The 20,108-nt window shown below is 43.2% G+C and overlaps 2 protein-coding genes across 22 annotated transcripts in view; both read right to left on the reverse strand.

Annotated features, from left to right (window-relative positions):
- LOC142159778 (uncharacterized) overlaps positions 1–20,108 on the reverse strand; it is a 627,000-nt gene that overhangs the window by 108,682 nt on the left and 498,210 nt on the right. The gene's annotated exons all lie outside the window — the stretch shown is intronic.
- LOC142160623 (uncharacterized) lies at positions 2,506–7,604 on the reverse strand. Its single transcript, XM_075215485.1, has 5 exons — positions 5,554–7,604; positions 4,793–5,028; positions 4,245–4,453; positions 2,922–3,899; positions 2,506–2,603 (listed from the first exon to the last, which is right to left on the reverse strand). The coding sequence occupies exons 1-5, from the start codon at positions 5,644–5,646 to the stop codon at positions 2,506–2,508; spliced, it is 1,614 nt and encodes a 537-aa protein (XP_075071586.1). The 5' UTR covers positions 5,647–7,604.

Below are 20,108 nucleotides of genomic sequence, written 5' to 3' on the forward strand. Positions count from 1 at the left end.
TTGCCAATTTTTTTTATGTCATCAGATGTGTGGGCTCTGAATATATCCCAAACTAGTAATGATTGTTTTTTCTTTAAGACTGTTCCTGGACGTCCGTCCAAATTTCTTCCAGCCATTTTTTTGTCCCGTCTTCATCCATTGAGCCTTTAATATGTGCACGCACTGTAATTCGTGGTGGGAATTTGACCTTTTTAGGCAAGGTCTTTCTTTTAAAAATAATGACAGGCCGCAGCTTAGTTCCATTAGCCAAACATGGCAGAACGACTGAAATGTTTTTTTTTCATTTCCTGTGGTTCTGAGTAAAATAGTTTTTTCACCCAAACTTGCCACAGTTCTGTTGCTAGGAAGATCAAAGTCATAGATATTTCATCCATATTCCCAATATCTCCCAGGTCAAAGTTATGGATCCTTCTTTGTTTTATGATGAATGAATGGAATGACATCACTTTCTCGTCAAGGTCTTTTGGCAACTTCTGTGAAATCTTTGTTCTTTGCCGCAAACATAAGGCAAACCTATTCATAAAGCGGGTACACCATCCTGCTGACGCAACAAAATTTTCAATGCCTGGTGCTTTTAATTTGTCATCTTTAGCCATTTGAAGGGCACGTAAGCGAATTCCCATACGTGTCACGCAGTAACCATTTTGACGACACTCTATAACCCATTTATGCAATTCAGTCTCTAGAGCTTCATATGAAGTCGTTAAACCACGTCGAGCTTTTTTTGCCTTTGGAATCTTTTCCAAGTCAGCTTTCATTTTCCGCCACTCCCTCACTTGTTTTTCGTCAACACAAAATTCCCTACTTGCAATACTGTTATTGGTCTCTTCTGCTCTTGACACAACCTTAAGTTTGAAACCAGCTTCGTATGACCTGCGTTTTTGTTTTGGTCCAGGATTAGAAGTATTGGGATCCATTTCTAACAGGATAAAAAATTAAAAAAAAAAGACTTAATCGCCCAGTGTGTATGGACCTTTACTCTGCAAACACTGTATGTAATGGAGCTGCTGCAGCTGATGGTTATTTACATCTAGTATTTTATGCACTTTATTATGTTCATCTTCTTTTTTTTTTTTTTTACTTTACTGTTGTTATACATTCAGCTGAGACCCCAGGCTTCCACTACAGTGGAGGCACATTCATTAGAAGCAGCGGCACCCAGCAGTTATGCTGCTCTAGATAACAGTGACTGTCAGGATGTGCGCATTGCAACTAGTGAGGGTATCTCGGCTTCTCATCAGCACCCCTCGCAGATAACTGCTCTGGCGCACGGTCCGCAGGGGGGGGGGGGGGTTTGCGGGCGCCGCTCACCGCTCAACTGGGTGACTTGCTGTAGAGTGGCGAGTGGTGAAATAATGAACAATTTATTAAGTGTAACACAGTCTTTGATACCTATTAATGTCAAACAGTGGCTTTCCTCGCTCCTTAAATATACTCCGGGGCATAAGGCAGGAAACTCACAATATATGACCCATCGAGGGCACGAGTGTTGACCAACACGGCTCTGACATACCGTGCTTTAATGACTTGTTACAGATCCATTTGTTTATATAAAAATCCAGACACCAAACTTATTCTATAGGTGGAATAAATTCTAAGCAGATTATATCCCAGTTACTGATTCCAATCGTGACATGAATAATAATTTATGTTGTTAGACGTTCTGCCTCCATGGGGGAGACATTTGGCATTAAATCCTCTTTGTGCAGTTATTTTATGCTCTAGTCAAAGCTGTCATTTCACACCGCACAGTACAGAATAGCGCACAGGACGAATCAATTGTAATGTGGCAATAGACACAAATTTGAGTTTAGTACCATAAAAGCCACGCAGTCGTAATTCACATGAATACCACTTTTTCCGGATTACTGTGATACGGGAACATTTTAAAGCTTTCTACACAAGTGAAATAATTATTTCAGAGTCCAGTTACAATGTATAAGTTTGCCGCTGGCTGCAGCATATCATAACGGCCATTGTACACAAATCACACTGTCCGATTAAGGGAACCGTAGGTTAGGGAGAGAAAATTTCTACACCCAGAGGAAATAAAAGCAAAAGACAACCGTTAAATTACATATCTGAGCACAATAATGACATGCAATGAAATGCGGGCGCCGCTCACCCGGAAGCATACAGAGCAGAGCAGGTCACTAGCGCAGTGGAATCAGACAGGGCAGTATACCCCGGGGATATCTCACACTGCTGCCGCTGGCTACCTCAAGCAGGTACTTTTCATTGTGGTCCTGGAGCTTCACTCGAGTATAAGCCGAGGGGGGGCTTTTCCAGCACCAAAAAATGTGCTGAAAAACTCAGCTTATACTCGAGTATATACGGTAAGTAGTACACACATCTCTGGACCACGCAATAAGGGACAGACAGGTCTAAATGTGTTGATATTGGTCTGAAATGTGTAAATTAAGCAGCCATGATACTCACTTTTAATTGTTGTAGTGTACTCTGATGTTACACACTTGTCCCTGTGGATCAAACTATTTGAGTGTCCTAAAGTATGGCTCGTAGTTTACTCGGTACCTTGGAGTTTGGGGGTATTGTCTTGTTGTGGGTGGCTTGGGTATGTGTATTATTTCCCTCCACCCAAACTTTGGCCAAATAAGACATAGGATTAGAGTTTGCAAACACTCTGCAGGGCCATATTGAACTGAAATATATTGTAAGACACTTTTAAATGATTGCTTTAAGGGATGTAGACTCAGTGTTCTGATGTAACAATGTACTGACAATCGCAAATATGTATGAATTTGTCCAGAAAGACCAATAGGTCTACAATAACCAACAACCAAACAGTTATAAATACAAATTTAATTTATTTGTCATTACACTACTTTTACAATAGTAAACAATAATAATAAAAAAAACACATTATTTTTTTTTTCTTTTTGGGCCACGTAGTGACCCACCCTGTGCAGTTAAAAGTCGTGCCTGTGTTGTAGTAACCTGTGATGTGGAGGGCTCAGAGAAAGCTTCCAAACTCTCTTGGTCAGGAGGTTGTAACCGACGGTGTGACGAAGGGCCAGGGGGATAGCCATAGGGATAGGCAGGGGGATAGCCATAGGGATAGGCAGGGGGATAGCTATAGGGATAGCCAGGGCGATAGCCATGGGGATAGTCCGGGGGATGGCGAGGAGGATGGCCATGGGGATGGTCCAAGGGATGGCCATGGGGATGGTCCGGGGGGTGGCCATGGGGATGGAGAGGGGGATGGTCCGGGGGATGGTCATGGGGATGGCGAGGGGGATGGTCCGGGGGACGACGAGGGGGATGGTCCGGGGGACGGCGAGGGGGATGGTCCGGGGGACGGCGAGGGGGATGGTCCGGGGGACGGCGAGGGGGATGGTCCGGGGGACGGCGAGGGGGATGGTCCGGGGGACGGCGAGGGGCAGCAGACACAGAAGGAGCGGCAGACACAGAAGGGGCCGGAGTGCTTGAAATAGCCAAAATATCATGAGGGAGCTGGTGGTATGTGGGGGAGAAGGAAGCGTGTGTGGTATGGGTTGCAATGGGTGAAGGAGTAACAGCTGGTGGACGGCGTTGGGAGTGGTCGTGATAAATTTTTTCTAATAGGATGGCAATATTGGATAGTGTAGTATTTACAGTGGACATTTGGGTGCCAAAATTGGTGAGTGTATTATTTAAAGTGGTGAGTTGTTGGTCAAATTTGTGCTCCATACGGGTGAGGGTGTTCGAAATTTCTGCTAAATGTATATCTTGTGCTTCAGTGGCGGAATCCAAATGTTGCCGGATATGCGACAGTGACTGCAGCCTCAAGAGTCGGGCAACCTCTATCTCACTGACATCCACATCACGGGCAGGCACCCCCACTTCGGGACTGGCATCAGCCCCCTCCTCTGCCTCATGTCCTGCCTCACTCTCACGTTCTGTATATAGAGAAATAGAAAATAGCAAAAATTACCTTCTTAACTAAACAACCTAAAAGACAATACATTGGGCAAATATTATTTAAAGCAAAGTGTGATGCATCCATTTTGATGAGGATGACTACAGGGAATTGGTATTCCCCAAATAGCAACCATGTCTATACATATTTAGGTTTTGAATTAGATTGGAACAACAGATTTAAACATTTTAAAATCAGTGTGGACATTGCAATCAAACTATGACTGTAAAGGTTGCATTATGGCACATACTGATAGAGGTGCCACATGTTTCTAAACACAACATAAACATTAACATACAGAAATATTAAATAATCCTAATTGTACCTAGGAGAGATAGCGGCCGTGTTAGGGGTGGGTAACAGCGTGTATCAATGCGGCCCACCCCAACAAGAGACACCTGAGAAATGGCCACGCTTGCCCGCTCCTCTAGGTCCGTGAGCTGCAGATCTGCTGGGGGCCGCCCGCCGGTTTGTTGAACGTGCCTCCTCGCATCACATATTTTTTTTTTAAGCCTTTGTTTATAGTCTGCCCATCTGTCGAAATTGGAAACAAAAATATGCCTTTAAATGGTTGATAGTCAAAAACATGCAACATAATAGTGTCCATTTACTATTTACACACAAATTCACACTACAACTACACTGTTAAATGTCTGTGGCTTTTCAAGGGTGGATAATGGACCAAACATAACCTTTTAAATTGTATAAGTACACTTGGAGGCAACTAGGGCCATTTGCTAGTTTTAAAAATGCATTGGCAGACAAATGACTTACACAGACACAATATGTGTCAAGCTCACAGTGTTCAGACTTGTACTAAGTTTTGAGGCATCAAACTGAAATCGTGGTTTAGAAATAGCATTTTCATTGTACCGTTTCTGTACTTCATGCATGAGACGTCGACAGGGAGCGATCACATTTATTTTTGAAGTTATATCCTCCCAGATATTGTACTTGTCTACAGCGGTCAGGCGTCTGTTTCTTGACAAAAGTTGTTGCACAACTTCCTCCACTAGAATTTCTAACTCGCGGTTTGTGAAATTTAGCCTGCGGCGTGTTTTCTCAACTGTCCCGGGGGCAGAGCTTGGACCTGCATCAGACATAGTTATCTAGAATAGAAATGGAGTGTGATCATTGACATATCAAACAGTCATGTTAAATTTTGCCAATTTTAAAACCCAACCCACTTTATCAACTTTATTGCATGCTGAAACTAAACAAAGCATTCCTGAGACTCCTACATAGTGTGCAAATACATGCACCTATATATATATATATATATATATATATATATATATATATATATATATATATATATATATATATATATATATATATATATATATATATATATAGGTTTTCAAAGCAAATACTTTTATAAATGGTCAAATGCAACACCAGAAAAGAGGAACGGAGGGTGTAACAAAAACAAAAGCAGTTTAAAAGTCCACACAATAAAGTTTTTTAACTTTATAGATCCAGGTGTCTGTAATTTACATTATCTGCAGACACTTCAAAAACATGTGTAATGGGCCTCCACCCCCTTCTGAGGCCCCGATAAATGAAAGTCAATTGGTCAGTTTCCATTCTTATCACTAAGTAATCAGCAGTGTTTTAAGCACAGAGGAACTCACCAATCTCCGAGATAGATTCCTGAGCACAGGGAATTTACCAAAACAATTTGGTTCGAAATCTAAGGAGAGGGCAAAAGAGACAATATTGTACATACATGCTATTTGGCCAGCAAAAAAGTGCCTAGATACATTTCAAATAATCATACCAACAATGCTTACTGCTTCAATGCTTTCTGCTTACTCTTGGGTTTGTTTGGGAAACCCAGTAGCAGAGTGTTGCTATAAATGTGACACTTTGCCTGTGCATTTAGAGCCAAAGCACACTTTTGGAAAGTTGCAAGCACAGTAACATTGCTTTATGCCTAACAAGTTTGGTTCCTATTCTGAATAAAACATGTTGTATCTATTGAAACATATCAAATCAAATAGTACTTACTGTAATAATGTTTGTGAACTCACAGGAAAAATTCAAGATAAATCTCTGCTACATCCCCAGAGCCTGCCTGCCAAAAATCGCAATTGAGCAGGAGTGCAGGAACAGCCCAAGTGGGTTTAAATCCAGAATTAATTGCTAGGCCGGTGTGCATGAGTGTCCTCCTCATTGCAAAGCACGGAGTACTGGTCTCATCGCTCCGTTCTCCATCTTTTTTTGTTTGACAGGCAGCCATTTTAATCACAGGTGTAGGAAAGATCCGCGTACGACGTGAGCTCGCCCATATGTCCTCAGATAACCAATCAGAGCACAGAGTACTGCAGAGCAGGCGATTGTGGAGAAAGAAAATGAGGGCGGCAGTATTCAGCAGGAGAGAGCTGCGCGTTCTGACCGAGGGCGTGTTGTCCATGCCCTCGGGCAGATACATATCCAATGAAATAAAATTGTGGGCCTATCAAAGGGTCCGCAGATACCTGTGCCTGCGTTTCAACAAGCGCAGGTCTGTGGTGCAGCTCCAAAGGCTCTGGAGCGACCTACGCCGCCGTCAACCGTAGCTGTTGAGGGAGTCGAGAGAGGAGATAATGACATGACATGGCCTACCACTACATATTAATCTTCCTCCACACTAGAAATGCAATCTGCTTTTCTAGTGTGCTTTGGCTCCTGTCTCATAATTCTTGTGGCTGAACATTTACTTTCATTAAATGATTGAGGGTCAAACTTCAGAACATAAAAGCAGGTTTTGGATTCCAACTCTTGACCCCAGTGCTGTGATGCAAAAGTGATACACACTAAGGCAACTTGGTGACCTTAGCTTAAAGACATTTATACTATTACATTGGCAGATGTGTTTTTGTAATTGCAAAACGATTTGAACACCATCTTTAAAAACCATGTCCACACTCACATATTAGCAGGGCAAACAAAATGAGCTACTGTATAAGTTCATTCATTATCTGGCTGATCGAATTATGATGTGCCCCACAAAAATGACTATTTGGCAATTGCTGAGTAAAACGGAGACAGTCCACATCTCCTAAGCCTAAAAGCAAACATTGTTGCAGACCATGTAAAGGTGGTGTGTGTCTGTCATGTTTCTCTCCTTTTGGTAAAGATTAGCTTTATCTCTGTTGCCCTTAAAATGAATCACAATATTATCGGACTACATCTGTATAATTGTTCACCAGGTACAATTTTAAACAATACACTTATATGTTATATTTAAACAAACAGACCGTAGACGTCGTGAAAGATGGGAGGTGGAGGAAGAGGTGGAGGCCGAGCAGCAGGAGGAGGTGCCAGAGCAAAAGAGGAGGAGGTGCCAGAGGCACAGGAAGAGGAGGTGCCAGAGGCACAGGAGAAGGAGGAGGAGGTGCCAGAGGCGCAGGGGGAGGAGGTGCCAGAGGCGCAGGAGGAGGCTGACCAGGAGGAGGAGAGACCAGAGGAGGTTATGGCGGCCAGCCAAGAGGCAGTGGCCCTGGGAGAAAGTAAGTATTTACATTTAAGCCTTTACATAAGTTTATAACATTTAGATGTCCATTATACTGGTAAAAAATCCCTGATGTCACACATGTTCACTTAAAGTGGACATAAATGTCACATTTTTCCATCATGATGGGACTATAAAGTCTTTTTGGAAAATACACTCTCCACGCCCCCCTCCCCTAGCCACAACAGAAGTGTGTGTGTGTTTATATATATATATATATATATATATATATATATATATATACATACACACACACAAGTTAACCTGTGCATGATACTCATGCATTCTAGTCAAATCAAGCTACTTAAGGTGTTAAAAAGGTTCTTGTCATGCATTTGGGCCCTAGCCCAGGCCTCCTCAGGGGAAAAGCGTTACTTCCCGACGCAAGCGCCCTTTTTTAACGTGGTTTTGTCCACATGTCACCACCTCATCATTCTTCTCCATCACCTCATCCTTCATCTTCATCGCCACATCTATCCAGATGTCTATCCAGACACAGGGATCTCTCTCAGCGGTCCTGAGTATCACACTCCTCTCACTCTGTCACCCCCGGCAACCACCAACCACTCCCCATTGTCACCCCCGGCAACCACCAACCACTCCCAACTGTCACTTCTCCTTCAAGAAATATATATATCTTTAAATCTTTATAAACACTTTTAACAATTAACAAATTAAATTAACAAATTAAAAACATCTTAGTATACCAATTTTCAGCCCTTTCTGAGGTTTTTTTTCCACACACACTAAGAATTTAGTAGGTCAGTGTATAACTCCGCCCAGCAGGTGGCGCTGCAGCTTGGTTTTATTTTTTACACACACACACAGAAAGACTAACACACGCCACTAAGCATTTATATTATAGATTTTATATATATATATATATATATATGAAAAAAAACTGCCACACAACATCTTGCTCCAACTGTATTGCTGTCATTGTAAAGTAATGTAACAGTACACATCTCTACTAACTCTAGTCTGTTCTAAAAATTAGGTTGCCAAGGATTTATTTGTTGTCTTTGGGGTTTTTTTTTTACAGCTCATGTTGATGACTCTCCTATGTGGCCCAGCCCCCAAATTAGGGGGAAAATAGAAAAATATGCGCAAAAAATCCAAAACTATAAAAAAAAAAAAAAAACATAAAAAAAATTATGGCCAAGTCTGTATGATTGATTTTTTTTTTTCTTTTTTTGGGTTTTATGTAAATAGTTATATTATTTATAAAAATGTGAAAAACTATGTACATGAAAAAAAAAATGCAAGATAATGAAACAGAATCAGTGGCGTGTGTGTCTTTATTAATATATTACAATTGCACAACATGTGGGTATAAGGACAATAAAGAATGGATATTAGAATCAAACAAAAATAACATTTAAGCTAGACTGTTTTGTTACTACAAAAAAATTTTTAGCAGTCGGGACCTAATTTTAAAACATCATAAATTTTATATATTAATTGTGCATATTTCTTAATGCGAGCAAATTACATGCATTTGCCTTGATATACGGTCAGTTCAACTCAAACAGAAACAAATCCATCATACGATCTTTCTTTCAGGTAGCAGAATGAGAAGGTGTGTGGATTTAGCTCATTAAAAACAGTCCAAAGTCCCATGTTCACAAAACATGTAAATGTGAAAAGGAATAATGAGGTTACAACTGTCCTGCATAAATATATACTGGTTATATTTTCACATTTATAAACAAACTTGTTGGACCTCCCATATTTGCCGTGACGTATACATTTCTTATCTTAATGTAGTGGAAGTTAATGTAGAGGAACTTGTAAAGTGAGTAATAACTTAGGATCTGTTGCATATTATGTTCCGTTGTGTAAAGGACTGGAGGTGTGCGTGTTTTACGACTCTGCGTTCCTTATTTGAGTTGAGAATATCCAGTTTTTACTTAAAGTACTCAACGCAACTTACAATGAGGAAAGATAACACCCGTTCTTTGATTAATCTGGCCCGTCGTGCGCATCCACAACAATGCTGATATATCAGGTATCACAGTAGGCTCCCGCGATGACAAGATCGCATTATACACTGATGATGTGCTTCTGACCTTAACATCACACTTCCTAACCTTCTTAATGAGATGCACGAATATATTATCTAATTATAAACTTAATGTGGATAAGTCTGAGATATTAGACTTAAATATATCCCCAGATTGTTCTTCATACTTTGAAGCAGATTTATAATTTTTGCTGGCAAAGCCATAAACTCAAATATGTGAGGGTTTATTTGACCAAATCATACACTCAGCTATATACAGCCAACTTCCCCAGACTTCTTTCTATTAAAACTGACATGGCACTATGTACTAAACTCCTTTTCTGGTGCAGCTGCATAGTAGCAATTAAAATGAATATCCTCCCCAGACTGCTGTAATTACGGCAAACTATTCCCATCCATCCCAACTCATATTCTTCAAAATGTTCAACAATCTCATTTTAAATTGATTAATCCCATGATATGCCGGCATTACTGCTTATGAGAAGAAGGTAATGGTACAGGTGCCCGCAAGCAGGACCGAGGCGTGACAGTACCGCCCCTTTTAAAAGTGGCCATTGGACGTTTAGACGGAACTTTGTGTGGAAACTGAGCATGGAATCTTCTGAGTAATACTGGAGCATGGATATCAGATGCGTTGACCCAAGAGCGCTCCTTGGGTCCGAAGCATTTCCAGCCTACCAGATATTTGATGGTTCCCCTAGAGGTCTTGGAGTCCAGAATTTGGGTGATCTCGAATTCCTCCTGATGAGATTCTTTGGGAACTGTGGAGATGGGTGCTGGAGTAGAGAACCTGTTAATGATCAAAGGCTTAAGAAGTGAAATGTGGAAGGAGTTGGCAATGTGAAGAGTTGCGGGAAGCTGAAGTTTGTAGGCAACCGGGTTAATAACTCGTAAAATCTTATAGGGTCCGATGAACCGGGGAGCAAACTTCATCAATGGAACCTTGAGGCGAATATTATGAGTGGACAACCACACCTTGTCTCCCACCTTGAGTGCTGGTACTGCTCGTCGCCTTCTATTTACAAAGGTTTTAGAACGAGAGGACGTCTTATTGATATAGGCAACCACTTTAGACCAAATAGTAGACAAGTCACGTAGTCTTCTGTACAGCAGGAACATGGGTGGGGGGAAGGGCAGAGAATTTGGGAAGTAACGGATGAAGTCAATAAACGATGTAGAAAGGGGTTGAGGAGGTGGACTCATGGAAGAGATTGTTATGTGCAAATTCGGCCCACGGCAGAAGGTCAGCCCAATTGTCCTGGGAAGCCAAAGAGAAAACTCTTAATGAACGTCTCCAGGTCCTGATTCACCCTCTCTGTTTGGCCATTAGACTGTGGGTGATAAGTAGAGGAAAAGTTGAGTTGCATGTTAAGGCTCTTGCACAGCACACGCCAAAACTTGAAGGTGAACTGAACCCCTCTGTCAGATACGATTTCCTGAAGACAACCGCGCAGTCGGAAAACTTCCTTAATGGAGTGCTGGGCAAGGACCGAGGAAGAACGGCAGACCTGCTAGAGGAATGAAATGGCCCATTTTGGAGAAGCGATCCTCGACGACCCAGATAGTATCAGATCCTCTGCTGGACGGGAGGTCACTAACAAAGTCCATGTTGATGTGAGTCCAGGGCTTGGTTGGTACCGGGAGTGGTAGCAGAGGACCTATAGGAGCCGAACAGGAACACTTATGCTGAGCACATATATTACAGGCGGCCACAAAGTCCTTGATGTCTGACCGAAGTATAGGCCAACAGTGGGAGCGGGATACCAGCTCATAGGTCTTATGGAACCTAGTGTGTCCGGAAAACTTGGACACATGGAACCAACGGAGCAGCTACTTCTGAAGAGAGGTGGGTACAAAAGTTCTCCCGAGATGGGGGGAGTTAGATGTGGATAAGCCCAGCAGGCATTTGGGATCCAAGATAGGACGACCGGAGGATAGATCGGAATCCAGGTCTGAATTGAAGGCTCAGAAAAGCGCGTCTGCTTTCTTATTTAGGTGTCCTGGCTTGAAGGTCACGTGGAGGTTAAAACGGGAAAAGAATAGAGACCAGAGAGCTTGGCGCGGATTGAGGCATTGAGCTGACTGCAGGTACAGGAGGTTTTTGCGGTCGGTGAATATAGTAACCACATGCTGAGCCCCCTCCAGGAGATAGCTCCATTCTGAGAGAGCCAACTTCATAGCCAATAATTCTCTGTCTCCAATGGTATAATTTCATTTAGCGGGTAGGAATTTGCAGAAGGCGGCACAAGGAAGAAGCCTGTTGGAGGAAGACTTCTGGAATAGTACCGCTCCCGCTCCTATAGCAGAGGCGTCCACTTCCATAAAAAAGGCCTGGGAGAGCTCGGGCTGTCTGAGGATAGGGTGCAGAGGAGAAAGCTTGTTTCAGAAATTAGAAGGCTTCTAACACTCTACCGGCCAGACCTTGGTTTTGGCCCCTTACTTAGTAAGGGCACTGATGGGAGCAACTATAGTGGAGTAGTTCTGAATAAACTGTCTATAGTAGTTCGAAAAAAACAGAAAGCGTTGAACAGCCTTGAGAGTAACAGGTTGCGGACCTTTTCCGGGTCCATCTGAAGGCCAGATCCAGAAATGATATAGCCCAGGAAAGGCATGGAGGTGGCCTCAAAAGAACATTTTTTCGAGCTTGCAATAAAGTCGATTCCTCCGGAGCCTAGACAACACCTCCGAGACATGTCCGCGATGCGAGTTCATATCTTGAGAGAAGATGAGGATTTCATCAAGATATACCACCACATAGCAGTAGAGGAGGTCTCTGAAGATTTCAGTAATAAAGCTTTGGAACAAGCCGGAGCATTACGGAGTCTGAAGGGCATGACAAGATACTCGTAATGTCCATCACAGGTTTTAAATGAGGTTTTCCATTTGTCTCCGGAGCGTATGCGGATGAGGTTGTAGGCTCCTTGCAGGTCTAACTTGGAAAAGACCTTGATCCCCTTTATGCGGTCGAACAACTCAGTGATAAAAGGTATGGGATAACGTTTTTTGATCGTAACTGCATTCAGACCCCGATAATCGATACAGGGACGGAGGGACCTGTCTTTTTTCTTTACAAAAAATAACCCAGCTCTGGCTGGGGAAACAGAAGGCCTGATGAAACCCCTCTGAAGGTTCTCCTTGACGTATTCAGACATGGCCAACGTCTTTGGCTGGGAAAGGGGATACACTCGTCCTCTGGGAGGATTCTTGCCTGGAAGTAATTCTATAGGGCAATCCCAAGGACGATGAGGGGGCAAAAAGCTCAGCACGGCCCTTGTCGAACACATCAGAGAAGGTCTGATATTGAGGCGGTAGTTCCACAGGGAGAGACACTGTGGAGGAGCATAGGGGCCTCACTGGTTTGACTCGATTTAAGCAGTTGGAGAAGCAATGGGACCCCCAGGCCAGGACCTCGGAAGAATTCCAGTCCAAGGAAAACCCAGGATGATGAGTGTAGTGGAAGAGGCAACACGAGGAGTGAGATTTCTTCGGAGTGGGGAGCCCCACTGCGGAGGGTGAGGCATGGTATTGAACCATGCCTCCAGGAAGCGGAGACCCATCGATGGCGGTGATAATGACAGGTGTCTCCAATGGCACAGTAGGAAGGGACCATTGAGATACAAGTGGCAAAGAAATAAAGTTTCCAGCCACTCCCGAGTCTATCAAGGCTTGAGAGGAACCTTCAGAAGACTGCCAATGCACGGCAACTGTAAGGAAGCAAGCGGAGGATGGGAAGGATTTAGGCGACCCAATCTGACCTCCCAGAGCAGGTTAGGGCTTGGCGTTTCCCGGCTCTCTAGGACAAGAGTTTAGGAAGTGCCCAGACTCGCCACAATAGATGCATAACTTGTTCAGACGTCTTCTATCCCTCTCCTTGGAAGTTAAGCGGGTCCTCCCAATCTGCATGGGTTCTTCTGAAGGTGGAGAGGATGACTGGAAGCGTGGTGCGGGTTTGAAGACTGGGCGGCGACATTGTTCTTTTTCAGCCAACCGTTCTCTGAAATAGAGATTCACTTTGTTGCAAAGAGAGATGATGGCATCGAGAGTAGTGGGGAGTTCATGGGACATCAAGACGTCCTTAACCTGGTCCGAAAGTCCTTGCCAAAAGGCTGCTACAAGAGCCTCATTATTCCAGGTTAATTCCAAGGAAAGAGTGCAAAACTCTATTAAGTACTGGGCAACAGAATGGTTCCCTTGACGCAGCCTGAGGATACTGGCAGAGGCTGAAGAAACTCAACCGTGCTCGTCAAAGATCCGCCGGAAGGTGGCTAGGAAGACAGGATAATTGCTAAGTGAGGGATCTTCTCGCTCCCAAAGTGGAGAGGCCCAGGCTAAGGCCTGATCAGACAACAGAGAAACAATACAGGCCACTTTGGACCTATTGGTTGGAAAATTTTGGGGCAGTAATTCAAATTGAATAGAGCATTGAATCAAAAAGCCACGACAGAGTTTGGGGTCTCCATCAAATTTTGCAGGAGTAGGCAATTTGAGGGAGGAAACGGAACTTTGCGGAACAGGACGTTATTCCGAAGGAGAGGCGGAGACAGTTGGCTCGGCAGCCTGAAGGGCATCCAGACGACCGGCCAGGGTGTGGAAACATTGCAATAACTGTCGATGGGTATTGTCCTGATACTCAACACGGGAGATAAGACGTTGCAACATATCTTTAGCCGATGGCTCCACCGGGGATCAGACATTTTCGGCCTCTTCTTACTGTCACGGTTGTCCCACTAGAACAATCCCCGGACTCTACTGAATTACTGAGCTCTTCCACGGGCGCGGAGTCTAACGAATTGGTGGTTGTCACCAGGGACTCCCGCAACAGAGTATGGGCTTAGCGGCACATATCCCGCAGGTCGCGGCCCGAGAGAGAGAGTAAAGCAGAGAGTTGAGGAGGAGCCAAACGGAGGCAGGAGACTGAGGGTGCTATAGTGTAGATTAGGTGAATGCTGGAGGAGAGCAGGCTGATACCACATAGGTAACTTGAGATGGCTGCAGAGAAGTCACAGGAACAGCGGTAGCTCTGAGAGGCAGCCGATGGAGAGAACCAAAGCTGACCCGATACAGGTAACTCAGGTAACGGTAGAGAAGTCACTGGAACAGTGGGTTCAATGCTGGAGAGCAGGCTGACACCACAAGGAAAGAGAGGAGCCAGATCCTAGAGCACAGCAAGTGAGCTTGAAGAACAGGCCATAGGCAGGTGCACCTGGGAGGTTTAAATAGTGCTCCACGAACCTGCGGCCAATGAGGGAAGAGGGGAGTTTCCGAAGGTGGACTGCGATTCTGCACATGTGCAGACCAGACTGCCAACGATACATGCGAGCAACTGATGCCAGGATATTCCTACATTATTGCTTATGAGAAGGAGGTAATGGTACAGGAGCCTGCAAGCGGGACCGAGGCGTGACAGATCCTTTGGCACTTCCCTCTGTGCAAACGAGAATGGACATTCATAGCGGCTGATCTACGCAAAGTATATTCCCCATACTCCTTGTTGTGGATCATACCTCAACTCTGAACTAAAGATGTAACTTTACTCCCTACTGTGAAAATTTCACTATCTGTTCGGGATCATAGTAAACGCTTCTACCAAATGCATTCCCAGTATCCGCTTTTGGTCCCTTTTTGGAATGCAACTGCATTCAGTTCTTCTATCAGACGCTTGACATACAAACACCGGAAGCTCATTGCCACCCTCTGGAGTCTCTCTGTCGAAATGGCCCTTCATCTAAGGGCCTTATTTCGTCACTGTACCAAATGCTGTTGACCTACAATCAGCAACCAAAAGAACTATGTGACATGGCTTGGGAAAGGGATACGGGGGAGATCTTGGACCCTAAAGAGTGGAACAAACTCAAAACCAACCTGTCAAAAACCTCAATCTCAGTGAGGAACAAAGAAAACTCGTTTAAACTTTTCCACAGGTAGTACTGAGTACCATCAGACTATATTCCCAAATTCTTTGGATCTATTTTGGAGGTCATGCAGGAATAAGGGTAGCCTACTGTATATCTTGTGGTCATGTCCTAAAGTAAGAAGTTACTGCGAAGAACCGCACAATCTCATCAAATTATTCTAGTCTCCCCAAGAAGACCTCACCAAACCTTATGGTGGACAACTAGTGCCTCTCTCTGTCCCATACATTAAGGTGCTACAGCGTGGTTTTTTTTAATAAGAAAAATGGGTGGACTGGTATATAAAAATACTGATCCCTCTGCATTTGCCTTGTACAAAAATGAGGTGCAAGACGAGGCTGCCCACAATGTATAAACTAAAAAACAAGGTGTCGAAGTCGTATAATTGGATGAACGAAAGTATATTGGTTAATATTGTTTTACCGTTCGATTGTGATAAGTATGCACCTAACACGCGGCACGGCGCGATCGCACGATAAAATACGCACGCATACACTCGCACTCTCACATTCATTTAGTTATATATTTCACATTTATAATGGTTCCATTCCACAGTGATTTATGAGCAGATGGTATTTAGGTTATAGTTATATATATTTTAAAGTTATATGTACACTTTAGTGATATTTAAGGTTCAGGTTGCAGGACTATGTCATGTTTAGTATCATTTTAATCCCCTATTCATCAGCCGTTGTCTGGTTCATTCGCCGAAGAGATCACACATTGCATACTCTAGTTAGCGATGTTAGGGAATAAATGTTTAAAGTGATACAGACTGTAAAATGCTAATAGACTGGTTAAAACTGGATTCTTGGCGGGAAAGTCGGAGCACATCCCCTGGAGAGATGACCCCCACCTTTGGATATTTTAGTTTGAACTGGCCTATGACCTGCAGTACACTGGACCTTCCTGAAGCCTGGACCAATAGAAGCAAGCCACACCATCTGCATTGTTTTCTCTGTACCACTGAGTGTATATAATACAGCTTTGCTGGTACCAGCCCAGTGATTCTCTGACCACAGTATTCTGGAGTGAAGTACTGTAGCTGGTACCAGCAGAGCGCAGTTAGCTCAGGCGGACGCAACGGTATGTATGTATCTTTGGTATCGGCTGTACTGTATTATAATTATGTATTCAATTACTAAAACTTTTGCATCTGCTAAAGAAATTGATTGTGCTTTGGAAACACATGAAATAGCTGTTCTCATTAAATGTTTTTTATTAGCTTGCTTAAACCTTGTATTGCTCATAAAAGTACATTCCATCACATTGGTTACTTAAGATATTATCAACTGTCTGACCAAAGAACGTTCAAGGAAAACCTGTTGACACCCCGAGAGGTGTTGAGGCAGAACTGTGACAATCAGTGGTGTGTCCAGCATCTTATCATGCATAAAAAAAGAAACTTTATTTTGCTTTTCATCTAATCGGAGTTTTTGATAAATCTGCCATGACTTAGGGGTAAGGCAAGGTACACTCTGGAGAATTATGTGTTATCTACAGCAATTTTACCTTCGACCGAAGTTCAAATTGCTTGGACGATTAATGCGCACACACTAGTTGTTTTAGACAATTAGCGAAAGACAGACCGTCCGGGCAGCAACTTTTCACAGCCATACTGTCGTGAGCAAAGATTAGAATTTTGTACACACTGAAACGACTTATGAGGTCTATCTAACGATATCCCCAAGAAATTTAAATAAAGGCATGTTCAATAGTAATCACCCTAAAAAAGCGAAGGTAACATGTTTTCTTCATACATTCGTTAGCGCCTGTACAATGTACGTTCCTTCGCAACCACACATCAACAAATTCATTTTTACTAATATGGATACGGTTCAAAAACAACTAGCAGCTGCTTTTTTCTGCTCGCTGTGGCAAGAAGACTGCAGACCCGAAGGGAAAGAGGGAGAAAGAATAGCTCCTGTTGGACCAATGAGTGGTTCAAGAGGAGAGACTCATTCTCTCATATGCCGCAGGCAGACATAAGTAATACACATAATAATAAAACATTATTTTTTTTTATAAAACAACAGTGACAAAGGTTTATAATTAAACTGGCAGACATATGCTGAACGCATTAATGCAATGGACACCTGCTATTGCTTTACCGATAGTAGATAATTACCAAATGACGTGCAGACACCGCACCACGTGGGACTGGTACAGACATCATAAATTAAGATATACGCCCCCAAAGAAGTCCCAGCTTGAGGAACTATCGGCAGTTGCTCGTGGATCAATCGGAAACTTATACACACTACATGATCGTTAGGTGATTGGTCGGAAAATATTAAACAGTACGACTAACCAAATGAGACGACAATCGACACTTTGGAACGACATTCTACCATCGTGTCACTATACACACTAAACAGACCTCTGACCGAACGGTCGTATGTCGGCTGATTTGCCCGATTATTGGACGAAAAAGCTCCAGTGTGTACCTAACCTAGAGGGTAGGATAGAATACAAGAGGAAGGAGAGCATCTAAGTTCTCATGAACAGGGCCCTCTCTCCTGAGCACCCACCCTGTGTTTTCATGTCACTATTTATTTTGTCTACTCTGTATATATCTGTATATCTTGTATGTCCTGCCTACAATCTGGCTCTGCAGAATACTGTCTTGCCACTGATCAATGACTATCACTATGGTAAGTCAGGGATCTAGGAATAAGGACTCACCCTGAACTTTGATGTATAAGAAACACCAGAGTGTGTGGGAGGAGACTGGTCAGACCTCTTGGCTGATGGCTCACAATTAAATTACAATTGAATAATACTTCTGCCTTACAGTAGCCACACACATATTCCTGACCATGAGCTACAATTCTTATTCCACCTTATTAATGGTTTCACACACCTTTTATACTGTAAGCTGATGTGGGCAGAGCCATCTTTATCTTCTGTTTCATGTCATTGTATGTTATTCATTTGTATCACAATCCCCACAAGCACTATAGTAGGAGGAGAGCAGAGGTCTAAGGCTGGGTACACTACAGAATTTTTAACCAATGTGTACAATCTACAACGATTGTACCAACGACTGGGGAAAAAAAAAGTCACGATCAGCAGCCGATACATGTGTATACACTATACATGTTTTAAAAGATTTACCCTCAGATCTGTGCTCTTCAACTGTCATAATTGTCGGCTGGAAAGATCATGACTCTGCAACCTCTATGTAGATCCTGATCGTGAGGGCAAACACCCTGCAGGATTGGAAGGACGTCGTTCCATAGGTGAACGAGATTTATAGTTCTGCTGAACAATCCAATCAAACGATGATCTGTGCTTTGGAATGATCCCCGTTCATCGTTGCAGCGTACACACTAATGCAATATTGTGTCGAACAATCGTTCATCGTTTGATTAACCCAATAATCGGCTGAAACCACTGTAGTGTGTACCCAGCCTAATGGCTCCTGACTCCCCCACTGGGCAGATACTTTTCCTCATTAGTTTGTACTGACAGAGGAGGATGTAGAACAAGAGATAATTGTAGTGACTGAACATGGAGAATAAGGAGATTTTTGTATTTAGTGCTTATTACTCACCTGTGCTGATATCTGTAGGGATTTCCTCCTCCTTACACTGCTGATCACCCCTCACATACGTCTCATCTTCTTCCTTTATATCTTCTACTTTAATATCTGTCAGCTCTTTACCCTAAATAACCCACAAAACAATAAAATAACAGGTTAATAATGTCAGATTTTAAAAAAAGTATCGTATTTATGTATATGCTGACATAGTGATTTATATATTGATTGTTTCAGAGCGCTAGACAATATCTTCTTTTATCCTAGTGCAGGAGGCTTTCTTATGGTTTCATGAAATGGTGAAAGATTTGCTTATAACTGTTGCTGGTCTGTTCTTACTTATGGGACAACTTTGGATTTATTTCTGCTAATATGGGAGAAAGCTTTGTAGGTGAGGAGTTTGACAAGGATTCTGTAGAAGAAGGGGAGCCAGTGTAAGATAAGGCAGAGAGGGGAAACCGAAGAGGAGCAGCGTGTAAGAAAGATAAGTCTCACAGCCACGTTGTCTACAGGACAAAGGGGGTTGAGGTGGGAGCAGGGGAGGCTGGTAAGTAGAAGGTAATCAGTAATAAAGATAATCATCATTTATTTATATAGCGCCAGCAAATTCCATAGTGCTTTACAATTGGATGATGAGTGCATGGATAATAGATAGTAGAATGGTATCCTGATAGAGGAAGGGCCGGATGCGGGCGATGTTACGTGGTTGGAAGCAACAAGATTGGGCAAGAGATTGAATGTGGGGGGCAAAAGAGAAAAAGGAGTCATGGATGACACCCAGGCTGTGGAGTTGGGGGAAAGAGAAGGTGGTGTTGTTAACAGAGATAAAGAGGTCAAGGTGGGATGACAGTCTAGAAGGAGGGAAGACAATGAGTTCAGTTTTAGCAATGTTAATTTTGAGAAAGCATGAGGACATCCAAGAGGAGGTGGCGGAGAGGCAGTCAGCAAAACGAGAGAAGAGGCTGGAGGAAACATCAGGAGAACAGATGTAGAGTTGAATGTCATTAGCATAAAGCTGATACTGAAGACCGAAGGAAGAGATGAGAGCACCCAGGGAGGTAGCATAGAGCGAAGAGAATAGAGAGCCAAGAACTAAGCCCTGGGGGAGGAAGAACCATACGTGAATACAGACAAGGAACTGTTAGCGAGGTATGAGGTGAACCAGGCGAGTACAAAGCAAGAGGGGCAGAGAGAGAGAAGCCTTTACAACAGGAGGG

This window comes from Mixophyes fleayi, chromosome 6 (assembly GCF_038048845.1).
Source record: "Mixophyes fleayi isolate aMixFle1 chromosome 6, aMixFle1.hap1, whole genome shotgun sequence".
Classification (NCBI taxonomy): Eukaryota; Metazoa; Chordata; class Amphibia; order Anura; family Limnodynastidae; genus Mixophyes; species Mixophyes fleayi.